Genomic DNA, 19,856 nt, shown 5'->3' with positions numbered 1-19,856 from the left:
TCGAAAAATGTTGCGCTGATCTCAGCCCAGCCTCACATTTTATCGGAGGTTTTCTATGTCAAGGGTCATGTAGGTTGAATCGGTCGTCCTTGCTCCCTCCCCCGGTCCACGTTCCACGTCCAAGGCTGACCTTCTCAGGCAGGCGGCAGTCTCTCCGTCTCTCCTGCTCACATTCCCCTGTAATCTCGTCAGTGTACAGATTGTGTGGTGTATGTTTTCCCAGATCAAATTGTGTTTTTGGTGTTCCTGATCGCGTCCCGGTGACGTCCTCCCCGGCCCAACTTTATGTTTGTATCTTCTATGGCCTATGTGGAGAATGTGTTTTGTCGTATTTGTCCATGAAGTGCTATCTGGTTTGTCATCAGTTTGACCTGAGCAGACTGAATCTGTTTGTTCTGAATGAGAGTGTGGGTCATGAAAATACTATGTGTGCAATTTTGAGGTCTTACATTTAAACTAAGTCATAAATTTAGCATATGAATGCATCAGTAAACACCATGACTACAATCCCAGTCAATCTTATCTATGCACTGTACTTCTACATACATTTGAAAAATGCTTTTTGTTTAATCAATGTTGGCAGAGTGGTACTACGCAGCAGTAGTATCGCGTCCAACTATTTTCAGGATCAGCAAACCAGAATTTCTGTATTGACAGAGGAATAACTGCACACAACCTGTCTCGTCTGACAGTGTGGAAGAAGTGATTTTATTCTGAGGCTACAAAGGATAAAAGGGATGAAAGGGGCGGCACATCATAAGCAATCATGTGACAAAGTAATACATCATAAACATACGTAACAAAGTAAGGACTTTGAGAGCACATCTTTAACAATCAATGTTGAACATATTCAGTAAATATGAACCTGCTAAATTAAATAATTGACCTTCGGTCCTGTAAGTGTTTAAAATAATGCCAGCAATCGAAATACAGTGAACCCCCGGTTATCGCGGTTAATGGGGACCGAGACCACCCGCGAAAACTGAAAATCCGTGAAGTAGCGTCGTACCTTCAAAAAAAAAAAAAAAAAACGTGTATGTATGTATATATATATATATGTATATATGTATATATATGTATATATATATATGTATATATATATATGTATATATATATATATATATATATATATATATATATATATATATACGGGTAGAGAGAGTGAAATTCATGTTATAACAAAAAAAATTATGAAAACGTATTATTTTTTTTATTCCCCAGCCATTATTTTTGTATTTATTCAATTACTTCTTTTTGTATTTATTTAATTACTTCGACTTTTACCTGCTGGTACGCAGTCCGGTGTGCCCTGTGAAATCAAAGGTGGCATTTTTCATTTATTTATTTATTCATTTATTCATTCATAACTGACAGCCTCGCGCTCCGCTCACGCACGCCGGTGTCGTGCCAAAGTACTTTCCCCCTGCCAAAATCTGTATCCCCTGCGCGCACGCATTGACTGAAGGCGGCGCGATGTTACTACGTTTGTTTTCATTGAAAGGCACGAAGAATGTATGATTTTGTGTGTTTGATTTGCTGTCATTTAAACCAGGGTTTCCATAAAAGTGGTAGTCTTTGTCGGTGTGGGTTTCAGCACACCATTCGCTACAATTTAACACGTAAAGTAAGCGTTTGACTCCTCCAAAATCGGGGGGAAATTCCCTGCATTTGCATTAGTTAGACCAAAGAAATTTTGCAATCAATGAAGCTACCATAAGGGAATTTTAGTGATCAAAACACGATGAAAAGGGGAGAGGATGAGTGAATTGGGCGATCGTGTTTCCAGCGAGATCAAATTAAGTGTCAACATACACATAGGTGGTATCCTGTTAGAGAACACGTAATTGTATTCCAATTGACTGATTTGTTTATTTTTTATAACCACCGATAGCCGCGTCAAGAGTAGCAAAAGAATAAAAAAATAAAGTCACTCGCGTTCTGCGTCGGACTCGAGGTGCATTCATTGACCACTTACGCAGTAGGAAAGTTACCGGGGGGGACTGATTCTGGCAGCCTCTGCCACAATAAGTACCCCCCCTCTAATCACAAAAATTGACCCCAACCATCAAGTGACTTATTCGGTGTACCTATTGGGTCATTTTGAGTACGTGTGGCAAATTTGAGCAGGATCCCTCTTTTCTAGGCAAAGTTATCGGGGGGGGGCTGCCAGAATCAGTCACCCCTGGTAACTTTCCTACTGCGTAAGTGGTCAGTGAATGCACCTCGAGTCCGACGCAGAACGCGAGTGACTTTATTTTTTTATTCTTTTGCTACTCTTGACGCAGCTATCGGTGGTTATAAAAAATAAACAAATCAGTCAATTGGAGTACAATTACGTGTTCTCTAACAGGATACCACCTATGTGTATGATGCCACTTAATTTGATCTTGCTGGAAACACGATATAGCCCACGTCACTAACCCTCTCCCCTTTTCATCGTGTTTTAATCACTGAAATTCCCGTATGGTAGCTTCATTGATTGCGAAATTTCTTTGGTCTAACGAATGCAAATGGAGGGAATCCCCCCCCCCACCCCACCCGATTTTGGCGCAGTCTAACGCTTACTTGACGTGTTGAATTGTAGCGAATGGTGTGCTGAAAACCGCACCGACTAAGACTACCACTGATGGAAACCCTAGTTTAAATGAAAGCAAATCAAAAACACAAACTCATACATTCTTCGTGCCTTTCAATGAAAACAAACGTAGTAACATCGCGCCGCCTTCAGTCAATGCGTGCGCGCTCCCGCGACAGGGGATGCAGATTTTGGCAGGGGGTAAGTACTTTGGCACGACACCGGTCCCGAACGAAACGGGCGGAGGTTGTTCCTCTACGGCTTGACTGCCACGCACGCACGCCGGCCGGTCTCCTCCGGAACTCTCGCAAGGCCCCGAGCGAGGCGAAATGTCGCTCTTCTCTGTCCACTCTCTTCTTCTCCCACGCTCTTCTTCGGCGCACGCCGGCCGTCTAACCGCTCCAGCGCCCCGTCGTGCCGCTCGGCGAAACTACAATGCCCCCGAATATTTTTTAGACCCGCGAAGCACTGAACCCGCGAAAGGTGAACCGCGAAGTAGCGGGGTTTCACTGTACAAACCTTCAATATTCATGTCCGGTGTGGCCATTCCCTATAAGAAGGGAAGGCCAGAGAGAGGGGACACCTTTCCCTTTTTTCTTTTTGGGGAGACTTCTTTTGACATCAGCATGTGACGAGAATAAAATCTCTTTCTAACCAAAATGACTGTGTCAGAGAATCTTTTTCCATCACCAATTCTGCCATGCTCCGCGACCTGTCCGGAGGGAAGCTGAGCCAGACCCACACATCAACAACAAAATATACCACATTTTTGGCATTTTGCTCCATTGAGGGTCTCAGGGTGCTGGGGCGCAGGCGTTCAACAGCCGGCCGGCTGAACTTTCGGTGAGATGCTTTTACTCACAAAGGGTGTTGTGCGCCTGTGTCCAAGCGGTCGGGGCTTTTGGGGTCGTTAAAGTGAGCTTGTGCGTGTGGGTCTGCTGGCTGATTGGTCATGGAAAATGTCCCTGTGTTAGTTTCAATTATTGTTTAAACAAGAGGCCTCTATAAATGATTAAGACATTCACAGATGTCAAAGTAAAAAAATGATGATAGGAACTAAGTAAATGGGGACTCGTGTGGGAGAAATGTGCAGAAGATAAAGAAAAGAAAGGTCTAGTGGTTAAAGAAATGAGAAATAAGAAGTGTAAAACTATACCTCTAGACAACATAGTCGTGAATAAGCTCAGTTTGAGCACAGAACCTGGCCAGGGTGTAAATTTTAGCAGGAAAATTATGAGCTGAAAATAGAAATAATGAAGAGAAGCGCGCTTCCACGTATCGTATTGGGCACTTTGTGGCATGGAACACAGTAAGGATCGAGGCGTACCGTTGTGTGGAGGGCCCGACGGTTTTGCTGGTACGTAGCAAGAGTAAGGAATTAAGTCTGGGCCGGTTCGACTCCGCTGTTCAGATACGTTCCCTGTGATTAATCGTGTTCTGGTCAAGGCCACGCAAAATCAAAAACCTGGCTGCGGTCCGCCCCGTATTGGCACAGGATGTACGCAGGGGTTTGTGAAGAGATGAGATGAAAGTACGTGGAAGTTCGGCCTAATTAGGGGGGTTGCTGCTTCGTTTGTTTTTATTGTTATTTGTGTTGACACATGTGGGGCATGTGTCAAAGGGGGAGATAGGTGCAGTATTCTGTTCTCATAATTGGTTTTTGCATGTAAGGATTTTTAATATGACATGTCAACAATGATCATGCAGAGGTGAAAGAGTTGAAGATTGGGCCCAGCAGGAAGAATGCAAGCAGAGCGCTGTGGTCTCACCTCCATCTACTGTGGGACCAGGAAGTCAGGCAGCCCCCACGCAGGAGATAAGGGGTGATAGTTATAAACCGGTGCCAGTCCCTCCTTTGTAGAAAGAAATGCCCCTTCTAAAACCCAAATGTTATTGCATTAATATTCCGTTTTATCAGTTCAACTAACGCGTGTGCGTCCTAGTGTGCATTGAAAGATGCAGCATAAAAAATGTTCAAAAATTTGGATAATAACTAAAGCAAAATTAGAATGAGAAAGATAATTGGCTACATAATCATTGGGGTGAAATTAATCTTCATTGCAAGAAGCGGTGATTTAAATAGAGAAATCTAAGATCATAAAAGGATGAATGCATGTTCCGTGGAATGTGATTTGTCAACACGGAAAAGCCCTGAGTGATGAAATCGTTAACACTGATAAGAGATACAATTTTGTTGAAACAGGACATGCAAGGTTAAAGGTTATGTAAAACGAAAAAAAAAAAACATCTAATGTTCCATACTTCAGTTTTGCGACGGATGTACGACGGTAATTCTATTCATGGATTGACATTTTGAAATGGAAATGACAGGAATATGAATTATCATGTTATGGGGGACTTTTGAGATACAGTAAATTGATTTAAATTAAATTACAATTTTTTAGTCTGCACATAATCCACTTCAAAGAATACTGACTCATTGGTTGAGGAAAACGGGGTTATATTAGTTCAGTCGTTCTCAATTATTTCCTGTCACGCCCCCCCTACCAAGAAGAAAATAAATTTGCGCCCCCCCACTACCTGGAGGCACAATCAGGTCCTACGGCAACTGGCGATCATACTGGAGAAAAGGAGAACGACCAACAATGCCCTCCCTCCCCACGCGCCTGGACTCCCAAGCACAATCGCCTTTGTGAAAGCAGGACAACTTCCAGGGAGACCATCTGTAATAGTGGAAACAACCCTCCTGGACACAGCCCGAGACTGGAAAATGAAAGTTGACCTGGATCAGAAAATCATCTTTCCACCGGAGATCATTACAACTAATCTCAGGCCAGACCTGATCTTGTGGTCAACCTCACAGAAACTCCTGTACATCGTGGAACTAACAGTCCCATGGGAATCTGCAGTGGATGGAGCCTATGAGCGCAAAAGCCTGAAATACATGGACATCGCAGCAGAGGCGGAGCGGCGTGGCTGGCGTACACAGGTGCTCCCTGTGGTGTAGAGGATTTGTAGCCACATCAACAACAAGGATCCTGAGAAGCATGGGGATCCGAGGCCAGGCCCAACGACAAGCTGTGAAATGCTGTCGGAGGCTGCGGAGAGAGGCAGCAATTGGCTCTGGATGAAGAGGAAGGACCCCTCTTGGGCTGTTCGATGCCAAATGTGTGGAAAAGTGGAGGAGGAACACCCTCAAAGACCCACAGGAGACTTCAAACACCTAGTAAAGGACTCTTCTTCCTTCCCAATTTTGACAACAGGCAGGAGGAGCAGAGGCAGAGGGGGGCACACCTGAGGCGCACAGGTGTCGCTGTTGAACCCATCCTGAGGTGTTGTGGGTTTATCAACGAAACACCGATGAAGGAGGGCACCCACCTGATGACGCCAGTGAAGCCTCTGGTCCTCATGCAGGTCAAATTGAGTTGCTTCTTCTTTCCCACTCTAAACACCAGAAGTGCTGATTTTTTTGGGGGGATTATAACAACAAGTCCTATAGCTAAACGAATAGTTGACGTGTTCATGGGGATTGAATATGAATCATGAACAGAAGACAACCAATTGGCATTGGCATTTGTAAAATATGATGAGGGATTAAGTTTGTGAGCTCTTATGGGAGACGGCGCAAGACGCGAATGGATTGAAGCTTCCGCCAGTGACCCGTCCAATAGTGTCACCACCACACAGCTGTGCCGGGTGGCCGTCCTCGAGGGCGTGCGCCTCCCAGTTACTGACATCATGCGAAACAGTCCGTCAATGAGAAACTGCTCATCAGTATGAGTAGAATCCCCGTTTTTGCATCGATGAAAGAAAATATTGGATTGGATGGAGAAAAAGAATTGTTACACCTGCGGGTTCAGAGGGCCAAGAGTGCTAATTCACTGGGAAAGGAAAAAAGAATATGGGAAAAATAAATAAAATAAAACAGGGGGAAGCAGTTAATGCAGCAGCCGACGCATGCAGCTCCCATTGCGTCTGCTCTTTCCGTTTCCGCTGCCACCGCAGGCTTGTTGTCCGCACCGGCCGGTCAACAAGGTCACGTAACAGAAGTAGGGGTGGTTATAGACATGGGTTGTGAGTGGGACGTTCTTTTGCTGTGGGGTCACTGGGTGATGAGTGGTCCAAACCGAGCCACTTCCTGAAATGTGCCATCCTGTGGTCCAGCACCATGCCAGTCACAAAGAGGTCCACTAGCACTGGGGCGCCATCGCTACCCCCTCTTCCGACAACGCTTCTATGGCTTCCAAACGCACACTTGACGCCTCAACCCGATTGGGACCACATTCCACGATAGGGGTGCCCGCGGAGCCTCAGCATTCAAGGACCGGCAAGTCTTGGCATTCCGGTGACGATTGATGGACAACAGTTTTTGATGGTGGAACAAGATATTCCACGCTTTGCAAGCTCCTTCTGCATATCCCAGTGAGCAACAATACTGTCATGCTTGTGGGACTCTTGAGATTGGCCGAGTCACTGCCATGGACTGAACCTGCACCTGTGAAACAAACACTGGAATTCGAGTGGGACTGAATTTCCAGAAGGGACTGAATTTGACTGTGCACTTCCGCCGGGGGAAGCATATGTTGTCCTCCGTTCCAGTAGACTGGGCAGCTCTGAGACCAGGGTCTCCATCCTCCCGCGGGTGGTACGTCCTGTTCCTGCTCTGGTCTCTGAATTGTCTCTGTTCGCTGAGCCACAAATCACATTCACTATCGGTGCGCATCATCATACTAAAGATTTAGGCCCATTGGTGAAGACGGTTGGCAGAGTTAATTTCAGATGTAGAATACTCCATGTGACTTGCAGGGTGTGGTGTTTCAGCACCCATTGCGAATTCCTCTGTTATGGAACATTTTCAGAATTTCGACACTATGGTGGACCCGGGGTCTGACTGATGTTGTGCTCTGCTCCACAGCTTCTCCAATTTGTTTTTGCAATATCTGCGAAAGTTTTTATATTATTGTGAAAGAAATTAAGTTTGTCATGTCATCATGTTTCAAAACTATGCTTACAGGTTAATAGAAGGTCACAAAAACATGGACCTCTTAAACAGGAAAACGTTAGTTCAGTGGTAACAGAGTTGTGTCTATGCTGGCAGTTTAGCAGGAAGCCACAAAAACAGATGCACGTCTTAAACCGTGTTTGACAGAAAACCGTTTAGCTCGCATTGAACAGAAGTGTGATAAAGTCAAAGTGTTCATGTTTTTCCATTCTTTATGAGTTGACATCTACAAATTGCTTTGCTGCGCTTCAATAAAACGCCGCACAGGAGCGGGAACGCTTTTCTCTTTGGCGGACTGCTCCTCGCGAGTGACAAAGACAATCTTGGCTGGGTGATTCATTTGTGCAGACTTGTCTCGTTTTTGACAAAAACTGTGCACACTGCGGCAAAAAGATCAATGGCGGTTGATGAATTTTAGTGGATTAAGCACAAAGGATTAATTTTTTTTAAATAAATCAAGTACGTATTGGTCTTATTTATGAAATTTTTACTGGCTCGGTCAATGAACCTCCGGTGGCTCTGCACTGTTTTGTGCATATGTGCGTCGTTTCACCCCATCCAATCTTTTAAAATACATTTAATGCATCCATCCAGGGTTGCATGGATCTCATCGGTGAACAAGCGCATGCTTCAAGGAATGCATCTGCATCTTTGGCTTACTATGGGCTTAAAAAGGGAGTACGCCACAACCCCCTTTTCTACCAACAAGCCCAGGAACATTTAGTTCTATCTCTAAATGCAAAAATAAATTGTCATGATCCGTGTCGGTCATGGCAGGGCTTTGTTGTCATTTTTCACGTCCCATGCCTTGTCCTTGTTTTTGTTTACCCCGGTAGGCTGAGTAGGGGCGTTTCCCCTCAGCTCTCCGTTCCCTCCAGCCACGCACCTGTTCCCCCTTAGCCCCGCACACCTGACTCCCATCTGCTCCCCTAATCAATGGACTACTAAACCACCCCGTGCCGACAGCTCAGCGTCGGCGCATTGCCCCATTTGCGGACAGCACTGCCATTGCTTTGCCCTTTCCTCATGCCACCGTTACTCTTTGCTGTCATTCCTGATCATAGCTCGTAGTCACTTGTTATTGTCCCCGTTTCACAGTCTAGTTCAGTTCTGTCCTGTTGCGCCCTTGTTCGTCCTCATTGTTTTGTTATTTTGTCCCTAGTACCTTGTTGCCTTTTGGTTTCGTTTTGTTGAATAAATTCCCTTTAAGTTACCCTAATCCCGGCTTCCTCGCATTTTGGGTCCACCCCCTCCTCGCCGACCGGCGAACCTAACAGAAATACTTGTAAACATATTTCACTTGAAGGATTCCTATTTTATCAATGACATTATGTTGCGATGGCCCCCAGTGGCCCCCAATTATATGTTAGGGTCCCACAACAGGTGTTCCATCAGACGCACACAATAGCCTGTGTGTGCTAACTTCAGCTCGCTTCCAGAAACGTCTGTGACTCTGTCAGGAATTAAATCTGGCATCAGCCGCAACGTGCTTCCTTTTTAAATGCTCGTTTATCACAGTTGTGCTGCTAAAGGGAGGTTTACATCGTAGGACGTAATTTTGTGAAATGCCCCCATGGTCCGGTCCAAATCGGGGTTGCACGCATTGCTCCGTGTGCGGCGAGCACAAGTCAAGGTAGCATGGTAGAAACAATATAAGTCGAAGTCGCCGCCTGAGGTTTGACTTGACCAAACCAAATTTGTCTTTTTGTGTCCTGCAGACGTCAGACAAAATGATCTCTGTTCTGTGAAAGGGGAGCCAGATTTGACTCACATCAAAAAGGAGGAGGAGGAGGAGGCGGAGATCAACAAGTCACCAGTGAACGTTGTCCCTATAAAGACTGAAGATGAAAACAAGGATGTGAGTGAGGACAACAGAGGGGCGGAGCCTACAAGCAGCAGCTCAAGACATCACGTGACAACAGAAGGTGATGAAGACCACTGGGGGCCATCACAAGCACATAATGAGGACACATTATCAGACGCTCATGACAATGATGATGATGATGATGGGCAAGCCAAAGGTGAAAGGGCATGTCACTCTGACTCATTCACTTCAAAACTGTCTTTAAAAGGGCACAGAAAAACACACAGTGGTGAAAAACCTTTTTCCTGCTCGGTTTGTGGCAAAAGCTTCTCTCGAAAGTCTCATTTTGTAAGGCACACAAGAACGCACAGTGGAGAAAAACATTTTTCCTGCTCAGTTTGCGGAAAAGGTTTCTCTCAAAAGGCAAGGTTAATAGCACACAAAAGAATGCACAGTGGAGAAAAACCTTTTTCCTGCTCAGTTTGTGGGAGACGCTTCTCTGTAAAGTCAAATTTAAATTGTCACACAAGAACACACACTGGAGAAAAACCTTTTTCCTGCTCAGTTTGTGGCAAGAGTTTCTCTCAAAAGTCGCATTTAATAATTCACACAAGAAAACACAGTGGAGATAAACCTTTTTCCTGCTCAGTTTGTGGCAAAAGCTTTGCTTATAAGCCAAATTTAACTTGTCACACAAGAACACACACTGGAGAAAAACCATTTTCCTGCTTGGTTTGTGGTAAAAGCTTTTCTCAAAAATCAAATTTAACAAGTCACACAAGAACACACAGTGGTGAAAAATCTTTTTCCTGCTCAGTTTGTGGAAAATGCTTCTTTCATAAGGCAAATTTAACAAGCCACACAAGAACACACAGTGGAGAAAACCCTTTTTCCTGCTCAGTTTGTGGAAAATGTTTCTTTCATAAGGCAAATTTAACAAGCCACACAAGAACTCACAGTGGAGAAAACCCTTTTTCCTGCTCAGTTTGTGGAAAATGCTTCTTTCATAAGGCAAATTTAACAAGCCACACAAGAACTCACAGTGGAGAAAAACCCTTTTCCTGCTCAGTTTGTGGCAAAAGCTTTTCTTATAAGTCAAATTTAAAAAGGCACACAAGAACACACACTGGAGAAAACCCTTTTTCCTGCTCAGTTTGTGGGAAAAGCTTCTCTCAAAAGTCTCATTTGATAAATCACACAAGAACACACACTGGAGAAAAACAATTTTCCTGCTTGGTTTGTGGTAAAAGCTTTTCTCTAAAATCAAATTTAACAAGTCACACAAGAAAGCACAGTGGCGAAAAACCTTTTTCCTGCTCAGTTTGTGGCAAAAGCTTCTCTCAAAAGTCAAGTTTAACAGAACACACAAGAACACACAGTGGAGAAAAACCTTTTTCTTGCTCAGTTTGTGGAAAATGCTTCTCTCAAAAGGCACATTTAACAGAACACACAAGAATGCACAGTGGAGAAAAACCTTTTTCCTGCTCAGTTTGTGGAAAATGCTTCTCTCAAAAGGCACATTTAACACAACATACAAGAACACACAGTGGAGAAAAACCTTTTTCTTGCTCAGTTTGTGGCAAAAGCTTCTCTGTAAAGTCAAGTTTAACAGATCACACAAGAACACACACTGGAGAAAAACATTTTTCCTGCTCAGTTTGTGCCAAGAGTTTCTCTCAAAAGTCGTATTTACGACGCCACACAAGAACACACAGTGAAGACAAGACATTCAGTTGCAGCGTTTGTGCTAAAAAATTCTCCACTAAACAGCATGCGGAGAGTCACAATTGTGCTGGTGAGAATAGCAGCGATCCTTGAAGCTTAAAAAAAAGAAAACAAAAAACTGAAGGAACTGACTCTTTGTGGTAAGATGTAAATGTGATTTTGAATAAAATACGATATATTGAATTTTGCAAAGCTTTTTTATTGACATTAAGCCAATGTGATCCGTGCCAGAAGAACCATTGTGTCTGAGTATTTGTATTTGTATTTGTTTTTATTTTTGAAAGTATACAGGGACAGTGCATATTAATCAAACAGTTTCCTGTAAATATGCCAAATTATAGCCAATGGCTAATTTGCATCCGTTGTCCCTGAGTGATGATCTTTTTTTTGTTTTCATATCAAACATTATTAATGAAATTAATTGCCTTTGCCTGGAACATTTGTTAACATTATGCTTTTCAGTTGTCTTTTTAAACGTACTTAATGGAAAAGGTGTGAGAAGAAACTGTGCTTATGAAATCGTTGCCTTCCACAGTCATCAATAAAATCACGTGTTCCACTTGCTCAACTGGCCTTCATTACGCTGTGAAAAGGTGAAAAACAGATGTAGAAGTTGAACTATAAAAAGAACAAGAAAGCGAAACGCAAATAGTCTCAGTTTCTCTCAAAGGTTTTGGTATGTCAGGAGTTGGCAACTTGATGGCGACTGGAGTCAGCGCTGGTTTTCTCGCTGTCTTTGGCTGGCTCGTATATGTATGGTCCATTGAACAAAACTCGAACTCTTCAAATATCCCCTCACATACATTTAATATTTCACTTTCTGAATAAATTTCTGACTGGCTAAATACACTTTCTAGGTTGAGCTCCATCAAGCGTTTGGCATTTGTTGCTAAGCAGAATCTCACTTCGGAAAAATATACCAAATATTTTTTTTCATGCTTTATTATATTTTTTATAGATTGGATTATTTATGTAGTGAAATAGGGAAATATTAAAATGTAAAATTGGAAATCACATACAGACTTAATTCAATTAATAACAAATATAGAAACATTTTATAAATATTGAACTCATTGAGAAGAGTCCTGATCTTGAAATAAATATTGAATTATAAAAAAATACTAAAAAATTAATTCAATAACCCGACCCCGGATGAGCGGCAGAAAATGGCTGGATGGATGGAATAATTTAAATTGCATACATATTCAAATGAACAAATATGTTAAGAAATATTCAAGTGTGAAATAAAAAGGTTTAAATTAATATTTATATAATTTCACATATTAAAATAATTGAATAAATATTGTAGTATTACATAAGCAAGCTTAAATATACATTGAAATAAATGAAAAAATAAGTCATGTATTTTTAAATGGCCTAATTTAGATATGGGAAGTAATTCTCTTTATGAAACTATGAAGGGACTGGAGCTCACAGAAGTGACCAGTCTTGGTTCTGAAGTTCCGATGTAACCAGATACTGCCCTGAGAGAAAATAGGCCTGAGCATTGTTTATGGTGGGGGCAATTCTCTCGCCAGGTCAGTGACCTTCCAGGGTATGAGAGTAATTTAAGGTGGTCACGAGTAGACTGGTCGTATCAACGGGGAGACGCACCTGCTCTCCCTCTGGGGGACTTTTGGACGGAAATCCCGAAGACTAGCGGGATGGGAATGCATATGCAACAAGGGAAAATTAGATATTCATGTCCTATTTGGGCCTTCCCTATAAGAAGGGAATGTCTGAGAGGGGGCTCGCACGTTTTTGGGGAGACTTCTTTTGACATCAGCATGTGACGAGAATAAAATCTTTTTCGAACCAGTTCTTTTTCATCACCAATCCAGCCTTGCTCGGCTGCCTCTCCGGAAGGCAGCAAGGACCCACACTTCAAAGACAAATTACACTACATATTGAAAGAAAAATAATACTCAAATATTGAAATAAGTATAGAATTGAATGAATAAACCACAAAGAAATAAATACCTCCTGGAAAATATCCTTATTATCAACATTTCTCAAAGCACAACATTTCGATCAGATTGAGTTCTTTCTTGCACATTCTTCAACAATCGTAATTTTTTTTACTTTTACTTTTTAAGTTACTTCAGTGCATTTCACACCTGTGCCTTCAGTGAAGTCCTACTTTGTCCTACTTGAATAAATCCCCATCAAAATACCATCATTTATGACACCACGGCTGGACAAATAATATCCAGAAACACACTTACGCACCACTGAGTGAGTGTTGGACGATATAGCTTCTCTTGAAAGGTCCGACTTGAAAATGTCCTTGCAAGTGTATCTGAAATTAAATCCACACTTTTCCCTCCTTCGGCCATTGTGGTTTAAAAAAAGCAAGAATATTTTTCAGATTTTCGAACGGTCGCCAGTTACGACTTTTGGGTGTGTTGATTCGGCATAGCGCCGCCCCCTCACAAGTGAGTATCCAATCACAAAATGCGTTCATCACCCTCAGCATAAGGTCAGCGAGAAGGCTCACTGTAACCAACTCGTGATCTGATTGGCTATCGCAACCGTCTAACAAATTTGAAAGCTCATTGACTTTGACAGAAGAGATGCTCGCACAATTGCATCTTAAGGCCTCGGAACGCATAGTGCCCGCTCCCCGTATTGTGAGACCTGCCTGGCAACACGAGCGAGCGGAATTCTGATTGGATTCAAAACTCTCACCTAAAAATACAACGCTCAGCTATAATATGACATCAATGCGATGATTATGATCATTTTTTTATTGATTTTGTTTGGCCAACAGAGAAGGCCTTGAAGGCCCACCACTGAGTTACTTAATAGCCTAAATTAACTTTACTTTCATCAATAGAGTTAAAGTTATGCTTTATTGTAGGATTTATGTAATTAATAGCCTTTGATGGACTTCAGTGTACTTAATGTAAACTGGTAACGCTGAAAAAACAAAACAGACAGCAATTCAAGTTTAAACCCATATACGTGAAATGCGCTTTAGAAATAAAGTATATTTTTGCACACATTACGAGTTCCTCCAGATCGACGCTGACCTCAATGATGAAGAGAGCCAATCAAAAATCGCAACCCAAAACACAAGCAAACAGGAAAAAGTGACAAACAAGAAAGCTGGGAAAGTGAAGAGTGTGAAACAGGTGAGAAACCCAACAACATTTTACGTTTGTATTTCCATACGTTGTAATTTATGGATGGTAATAATTCTTCATTTCTACTTCCAACATAGCGCAACTGTTGGTCTGGTGAATGTATAATCTTGCGTTGAGCCGCCACTACAATGAGTTACGATTCTGAACTGCAGTGGGCCTCAACATAGTTTATGTCAGGTCAGGGATTTCGACAGGGGTCCCCGACTTATCAAGGGATGGATATACAGGAATGGGTCCCGGTTTAGACGAGATGGCGCCGAGGAGCAACATAAGGGGAGTCCACATCTGTTCTCGTCCTTGAGGGTTTTACCAATACAATCTTTTTCCAACCACCGGAGTGTCTCAGAAGTTTTTTTATATCACCACTCCAGCCTTGCTTGTCGACCTGTCCGGAGGGAAGCTGGGCCAGACCAGCACATCAACAACAATAATATACCACAAAGGTTAAAAGTCGTTGTCTATTAAACAGTGGATGGGGAGAAAACCAGTCTTCACCCATTCAAAACTGTGGAAAACATTCTCACCTACAGGCGAGAAAACGCAATTGCGGTCTTTCAATTTGTCCCTCTCCGACCACTTACGGGAATCTCAAATAAATAGAAAAGCCGTTTTTCCATTTTTGCTCGTGTTATATTCTATTTTCGTCGTCGAAACAAAATTTTAAATTCAAGCTGTTTTGAGATGTTTCCTTCCTTGTTTCAGAAAACAAACAAGCTGTATTTCAATTTGGGAATTTATTTTTTAAAATGAAACTCAAATAACCAGTCGTTTTTCCTTTGTTAATATCTGCTTCCAAATGTAATATAACTACTTTTCAACAAACACGTCCTTCACTAACTCATACATCATTTTTATGCCATTATGGGCGTGGTCTGGAATAGTTACTTCAACAGGCACTCGGTGTTACTCCTTTCGAGTTCAATCAAGGCTCAACTTTGTTCTTCGGTTTTAACAGATGTGATGTATTGATTGTAGTCGTTTCTCATTGCGAATGCAGTGGTGCCCCCTGGGTAACTTGTTGATGACGTAAGTTGTTGTTGAGCGCTGAACGAAAAATACTGTAACGTTGTATAATAAGTCAGGCCAATTTGTCCATCCATCCATTATTAAGCCAAAAACGGCTGCTGTTGGCCGCAACCACGCCGATCAGACCACAACCAAACACAACGACAACAACAGCGGGACAAAGACCAGGAACCTTCTCGAGGTGTCCCGCGAAGGGCTTCTTCATGGAGGAGCCCTGCGAATCCTGGCTACTACACTCAGACTCACGTCGTGGGAGGCGCCCTTTCCCCTTATCGGAGCTGCATTGCCCGTCCTGCATCTCCGATCTCTTCTTCTTAGGGCGGGCGACATCGACTGTGCCGCCTGTCGACGGGGGTTCCACAGGAGCTGCTCCGGCCTGTCCCGATATTCAATGGACATACAAGGCTTCGTCTGCAGAATCTGTTTGGGCTCTCTCCGCCTGCACGGGTGGCACGGGCCAGTCGTAGCGTCCCCACTTCATCTATAACTATCACCCCGTCATCTCTTGCCCCCAACTCTACGTCACCCATTCCCCCCCGCTACTCCCACACGCGAGTCTAGCGCTTCTGAGGATTATCCTCAGGCGCCTCGAGTGATTTAACAACAACAACAACGACAACAACATAACGTTCACACCCCTGCTGCCTTCACAGCCTCCACAGAAAAGAGGAAAACACAGAACCCTTGAACTATTTATAAAGTCGTTACACTGCCCTCCCCTTTATCAAGAACCTCGTCCCGAGGGCGTCATTCAACAAAGTCACTGAGGTGACCCGGTGGTCTCCTCTGTCGCTGAGGTTGCCCCGAGGCATGTCCGCTCGGAACAGCTAATGTAGCATCAGGCGATGAGTCCTCAACTGGAGCCGCCTGTGGGGGTGGGAGTGGAGGTACAATCCGCCGTCTTGGAGGGGTGGGAGTCGAAACCTGCTGTGAGTGTGTCCGCAACCCAGTGTGCTGCTGTGGAACGGCATCACCTCTATATGGGGCCAGTCTGTCTCTGTGGAGGGCTACCCGTCTGCCACCAGGTGGCAGCTGCACCCTATACACCACCTCTCCTATCCTCTCCAGCACGCCACACGGCCCCGCCCAGTGCCTGTCCAATTTAGGACACCTGCCCTTTTTCCTTTTTGGGCTGGACACCCAAACCAGGTCTCCAGCCTTAAAGTCCGTCCCTCTGGCCTTCATGTCATAATTCCTTTTCTGCCTTACACCTGCCTTCTGTAAATGGTCGCGAGCAAAGACACGTGCTGACTCCAACCTTTCTTGAAGTCTCCTGGCATACTCTGACCCTGGTGGCTCGGCTGTTGTATCAGGGGTCTGCCAAAAGCCATTTCCACCGGTGTCCGTAGCTCACGCCCCAGCATGAGCAGGGCAGGTGTACATGAAGTGGAATCCTGTACAGCGGACCGGTAGGCCCACAAAACCAGAGGGAGATGCCTGTCCCAATCTCGTTGGTGCTCCGCTATGAGAATTGAGAGTTCTTTTGCCAAGGTCCTGTTAAAGCGCTCATTGAGCCCATCACTTTGAGGATGCAGAGGTGTTGTGCGCGTTTTCCTCGTGCCCAGTCGCTTACACATTGCAGTGAACACAGCCGACTCAAAGTTTCTCCCTCGGTCGCTGTGAATGACCTCAGCTGCCCCAAACCTTGTAAACATGCCTTCAACCAGCGCGTCTGCAACAGTCTCTGCTTCTTGGTCGGGGATGGCATATGGTTCTGGCCATTTCGTAAAATAGTCCAGACCAGCTAAGACATAACGGTTGCCTTTGTCAGTGTGTGGAAATGGGCCCATTATGTCCACCGCAATCCTCTCCATAGGAGCGCCCACTGCTAGCTGTTGGAGGTGGGCACGAGACCGGCCTGGTGGACCCTTGTGCGCGGTGCAGAGGTCACACCGGCGACAAAAGTCCTCAACATCTCGCCTTAGTTGGCTACAATAGAAACTTTGCCGGAGTCTGCGAAGTGTTTTCAACACACCAAAGTGTCCTGCCCCTGCAGGCCCATGAGAAGCTTTCAACACAGCCTCTCTCAGAGCCCTGGGGACGACCACCTGCCATCTATCCTCCCGAGTAACAGGCTCCTTTCAAGCTCTCTGGAGCACCCCATCCTTGACCTAAAGAGTCCCAATCTTTGAACACAGTCCTTTAGTGGCAGGCGAGTGTCCAGCGACCTCCTCCCACTTAGGGTTTCGACCCGACTCGACCCACTGCAATACAGGTCGGAGGTCAACATCCTGTTGCTGCTGCTTCCTCTATTCAGGTGCCCCCACAACCTTGACCTCCCTACATACGGGGTCGACATGATCATGCGCGGGACTTTGCTCATCACCACAAAGTTCCTTCTCTCGGGTTTCTCTGTTCTCGCAGAAGCGGCAGCCAGCAAGAGCACAAGGGCGTCGAGACATAGCGTCAGCGTTGGCATGGCGATTTCCAGCCCTGTGCTCCACTTGGAAGACATATGGCGCCAGTTCTTCAAGCCAGCGTGCAATCTGTCCTTCAGGCTCCTTAAAAGACAATAGCCACTGAAGTGCCGCATGGTCAGTGCGTACAGTGAAGGGTCAACAGGACAGATAATATCGAAAATGGCTAATGGCTCTCACAATTGCCAGCAGTTCCCTTCATGTGACACAATAACGCCGTTCAGCCTTATTCAAGGTTTTGCTGAAGTATGCCACTACTCTCTCCCCGTCTGCCCCCACTTGACTCAAAACCGTCCCTATTCCGACATTGCTGGCATCAGTGTCCAGGACAAACGGCAGGTTGGCATCTGGGGGAACGAGAATGGGTGCCTCCGTCAGCACCTTCTTTAGAGAGCTGAAGGCCCGTCTGCACTCGGGAGTCCAGTCAAAATCAGTGTCCTTCCGCTGCAGGTGGAAAAGCGGTGCAGCTACACATGAGAAACCCCGCACAAATCGCCTGTAATAGGATGGCAGCCCAAGGAAGCTCTTCAGTTCACGCGGTTTGCTGGGAGTAGGCCAGTCCCTCACGGCTCGCACTTTCTCCTCCAAAGTGCTAATGCCTTCCCCTCCAACTTTGTGTCCCAGGAACTCAAGCTCTCTTCTCATGAAGCAGCACTTGTCAGTATGAAGCTTCCGACCCGCAGTGGAAATCCTTTGTAAGACCCGGCGCAGGGCCTCCAAGGCTGTATGGAAAGAGTTCCCATGGACCAGGATGTCAACCAAATAGACCAAACACTCCTGTCAGGGAATGCCAGCCAGCACCTTGTCCATAAGCCGCTCGAAGGTAGCTGGAGCATTACACAGGCCGAAACAGAGAACTCGAAACTGCCACAACCCCCTGCCAGCACAGAAAGCAGTCTTTGGCCTGGCTTCACGGCTGAGGGGCACCTGCCAATTTCCACTGCGCAGGTCTAATGAGGAGAACCAGGACGATCCAGACACCAGATCCAGATTCTCATCAATGCGGGGCAGTGGATAGGAGTCTTTCTTGGTCACGCTGTTTAAGGGTCGATAGTCCACACTGAACCTTTTCATCACTGTCTTTTTGTTTTTACCATGACAACCCCTGAGGTCGAAGTGCTGTCAGATGGCTCAATGATGCCAGCTTTTAGAATCTCATCAATTGCACTGTCCACTTCTGCCTGATGTGCAAGGGGAAGGCGGCGTGCATCCCCCGTGTCAATTTCGTGCTGCACCAAGTCTGTTCGGCCCACCTCCTCTTCTGTCAGCACAAAAATGTCCTTAAAGTCCCACAACAGTTGCCACAGCTCCTCCTGTTGCTTGGGTTCTAAACCATCACCGTTGCGCTTCCACACTTCGCGCACTGCCGTCAATCTGTCCACTCCACCTGTCATGGACCACGGGGCCGGGGAAGAGGAATACTCATCAATGTGGGCATCTGATGTGGGTGGAGAAGTCATAGGAGCCAGCGGTTCATGACTTTTCAGGCTGTGTAGGGCGCACCATTTCAACTGTGGGGCCTCTTGGAAAAGCCAACGTGTTCCTCTCCAGGTCAAGCACGCATTGGGCTGTTCGTAGAAAGTCCAGTCCTATGATGCAGGGGTCGCGTACCGCGGCAACCCACACCTGAAAGTTCATGTACTAGGATAGTCACCACCCCCCTTCCAAGCATAGGTGTGAGTCACTGTTCGAAGCTTGACTGACGTAGATTCCAATCGTGCCCCGGCTGGGAATACATCAGGCCTCAACAGTGTTGCAGTGGAGCCGGTGTCGACGAGGGATACGCAAGGAGACCCCCCAAGCGAAATGGGGACATGGCAGAAATCCCCAGCATGGGTCCAGCCAACCACCCTCACAGACTCTGCAGTATCATCTGCTTCTGGGGAAAATGGAGCCCCTCTCCCCCATCTTTGTGGTTGGGTTCCGTCTCCAGGAAACAACGCATGTTGGGACACAGGTGCAGGGGTCTGCGGTGTCCACTCTACACAGACCCCGGCCCGTTTCCCTGGCCATCTGCCTTCTTGGGGGACCGCACGCTAATGTGCCCAGGCTGGCCACACACCCAACAAACTGGAGGATCCCGTCGGGAACGAGCACCACTGCGTGGCGACTGCAGTGTGCTAGTGCGAATAAGCTCAGCGAGCTCATCCACCCATGATGGTTACTCTTGGATTTGGTTCACTGGTGTGGCAGAGCGCAC

At 45.4% G+C, this 19,856-nt stretch overlaps 1 protein-coding gene across 1 annotated transcript; it reads left to right on the top strand.

Moving 5' to 3' along the window:
- Positions 1-9,522: 9,522 nt before the first annotated feature.
- Positions 9,523-19,814, top strand: LOC148341990 (uncharacterized; the record flags this gene model as incomplete). Its single annotated transcript, XM_088288014.1, has 3 exons — positions 9,523-10,185; positions 10,354-10,830; positions 19,365-19,814. Coding segments are annotated over 3 exons (1,590 nt in total), but the record flags the coding sequence as incomplete, so codon positions are not given.
- Positions 19,815-19,856: the final 42 nt, after the last annotated feature.

Source organism: Idiotropiscis lumnitzeri, chromosome 2 (assembly GCF_059441095.1).
Source record: "Idiotropiscis lumnitzeri isolate Australia: NSW breed Sydney's pygmy pipehorse chromosome 2, RoL_Ilum_1.0, whole genome shotgun sequence".
Taxonomy (NCBI): Eukaryota; Metazoa; Chordata; class Actinopteri; order Syngnathiformes; family Syngnathidae; genus Idiotropiscis; species Idiotropiscis lumnitzeri.
This window is presented reverse-complemented; position numbering and strand designations above follow the sequence as displayed.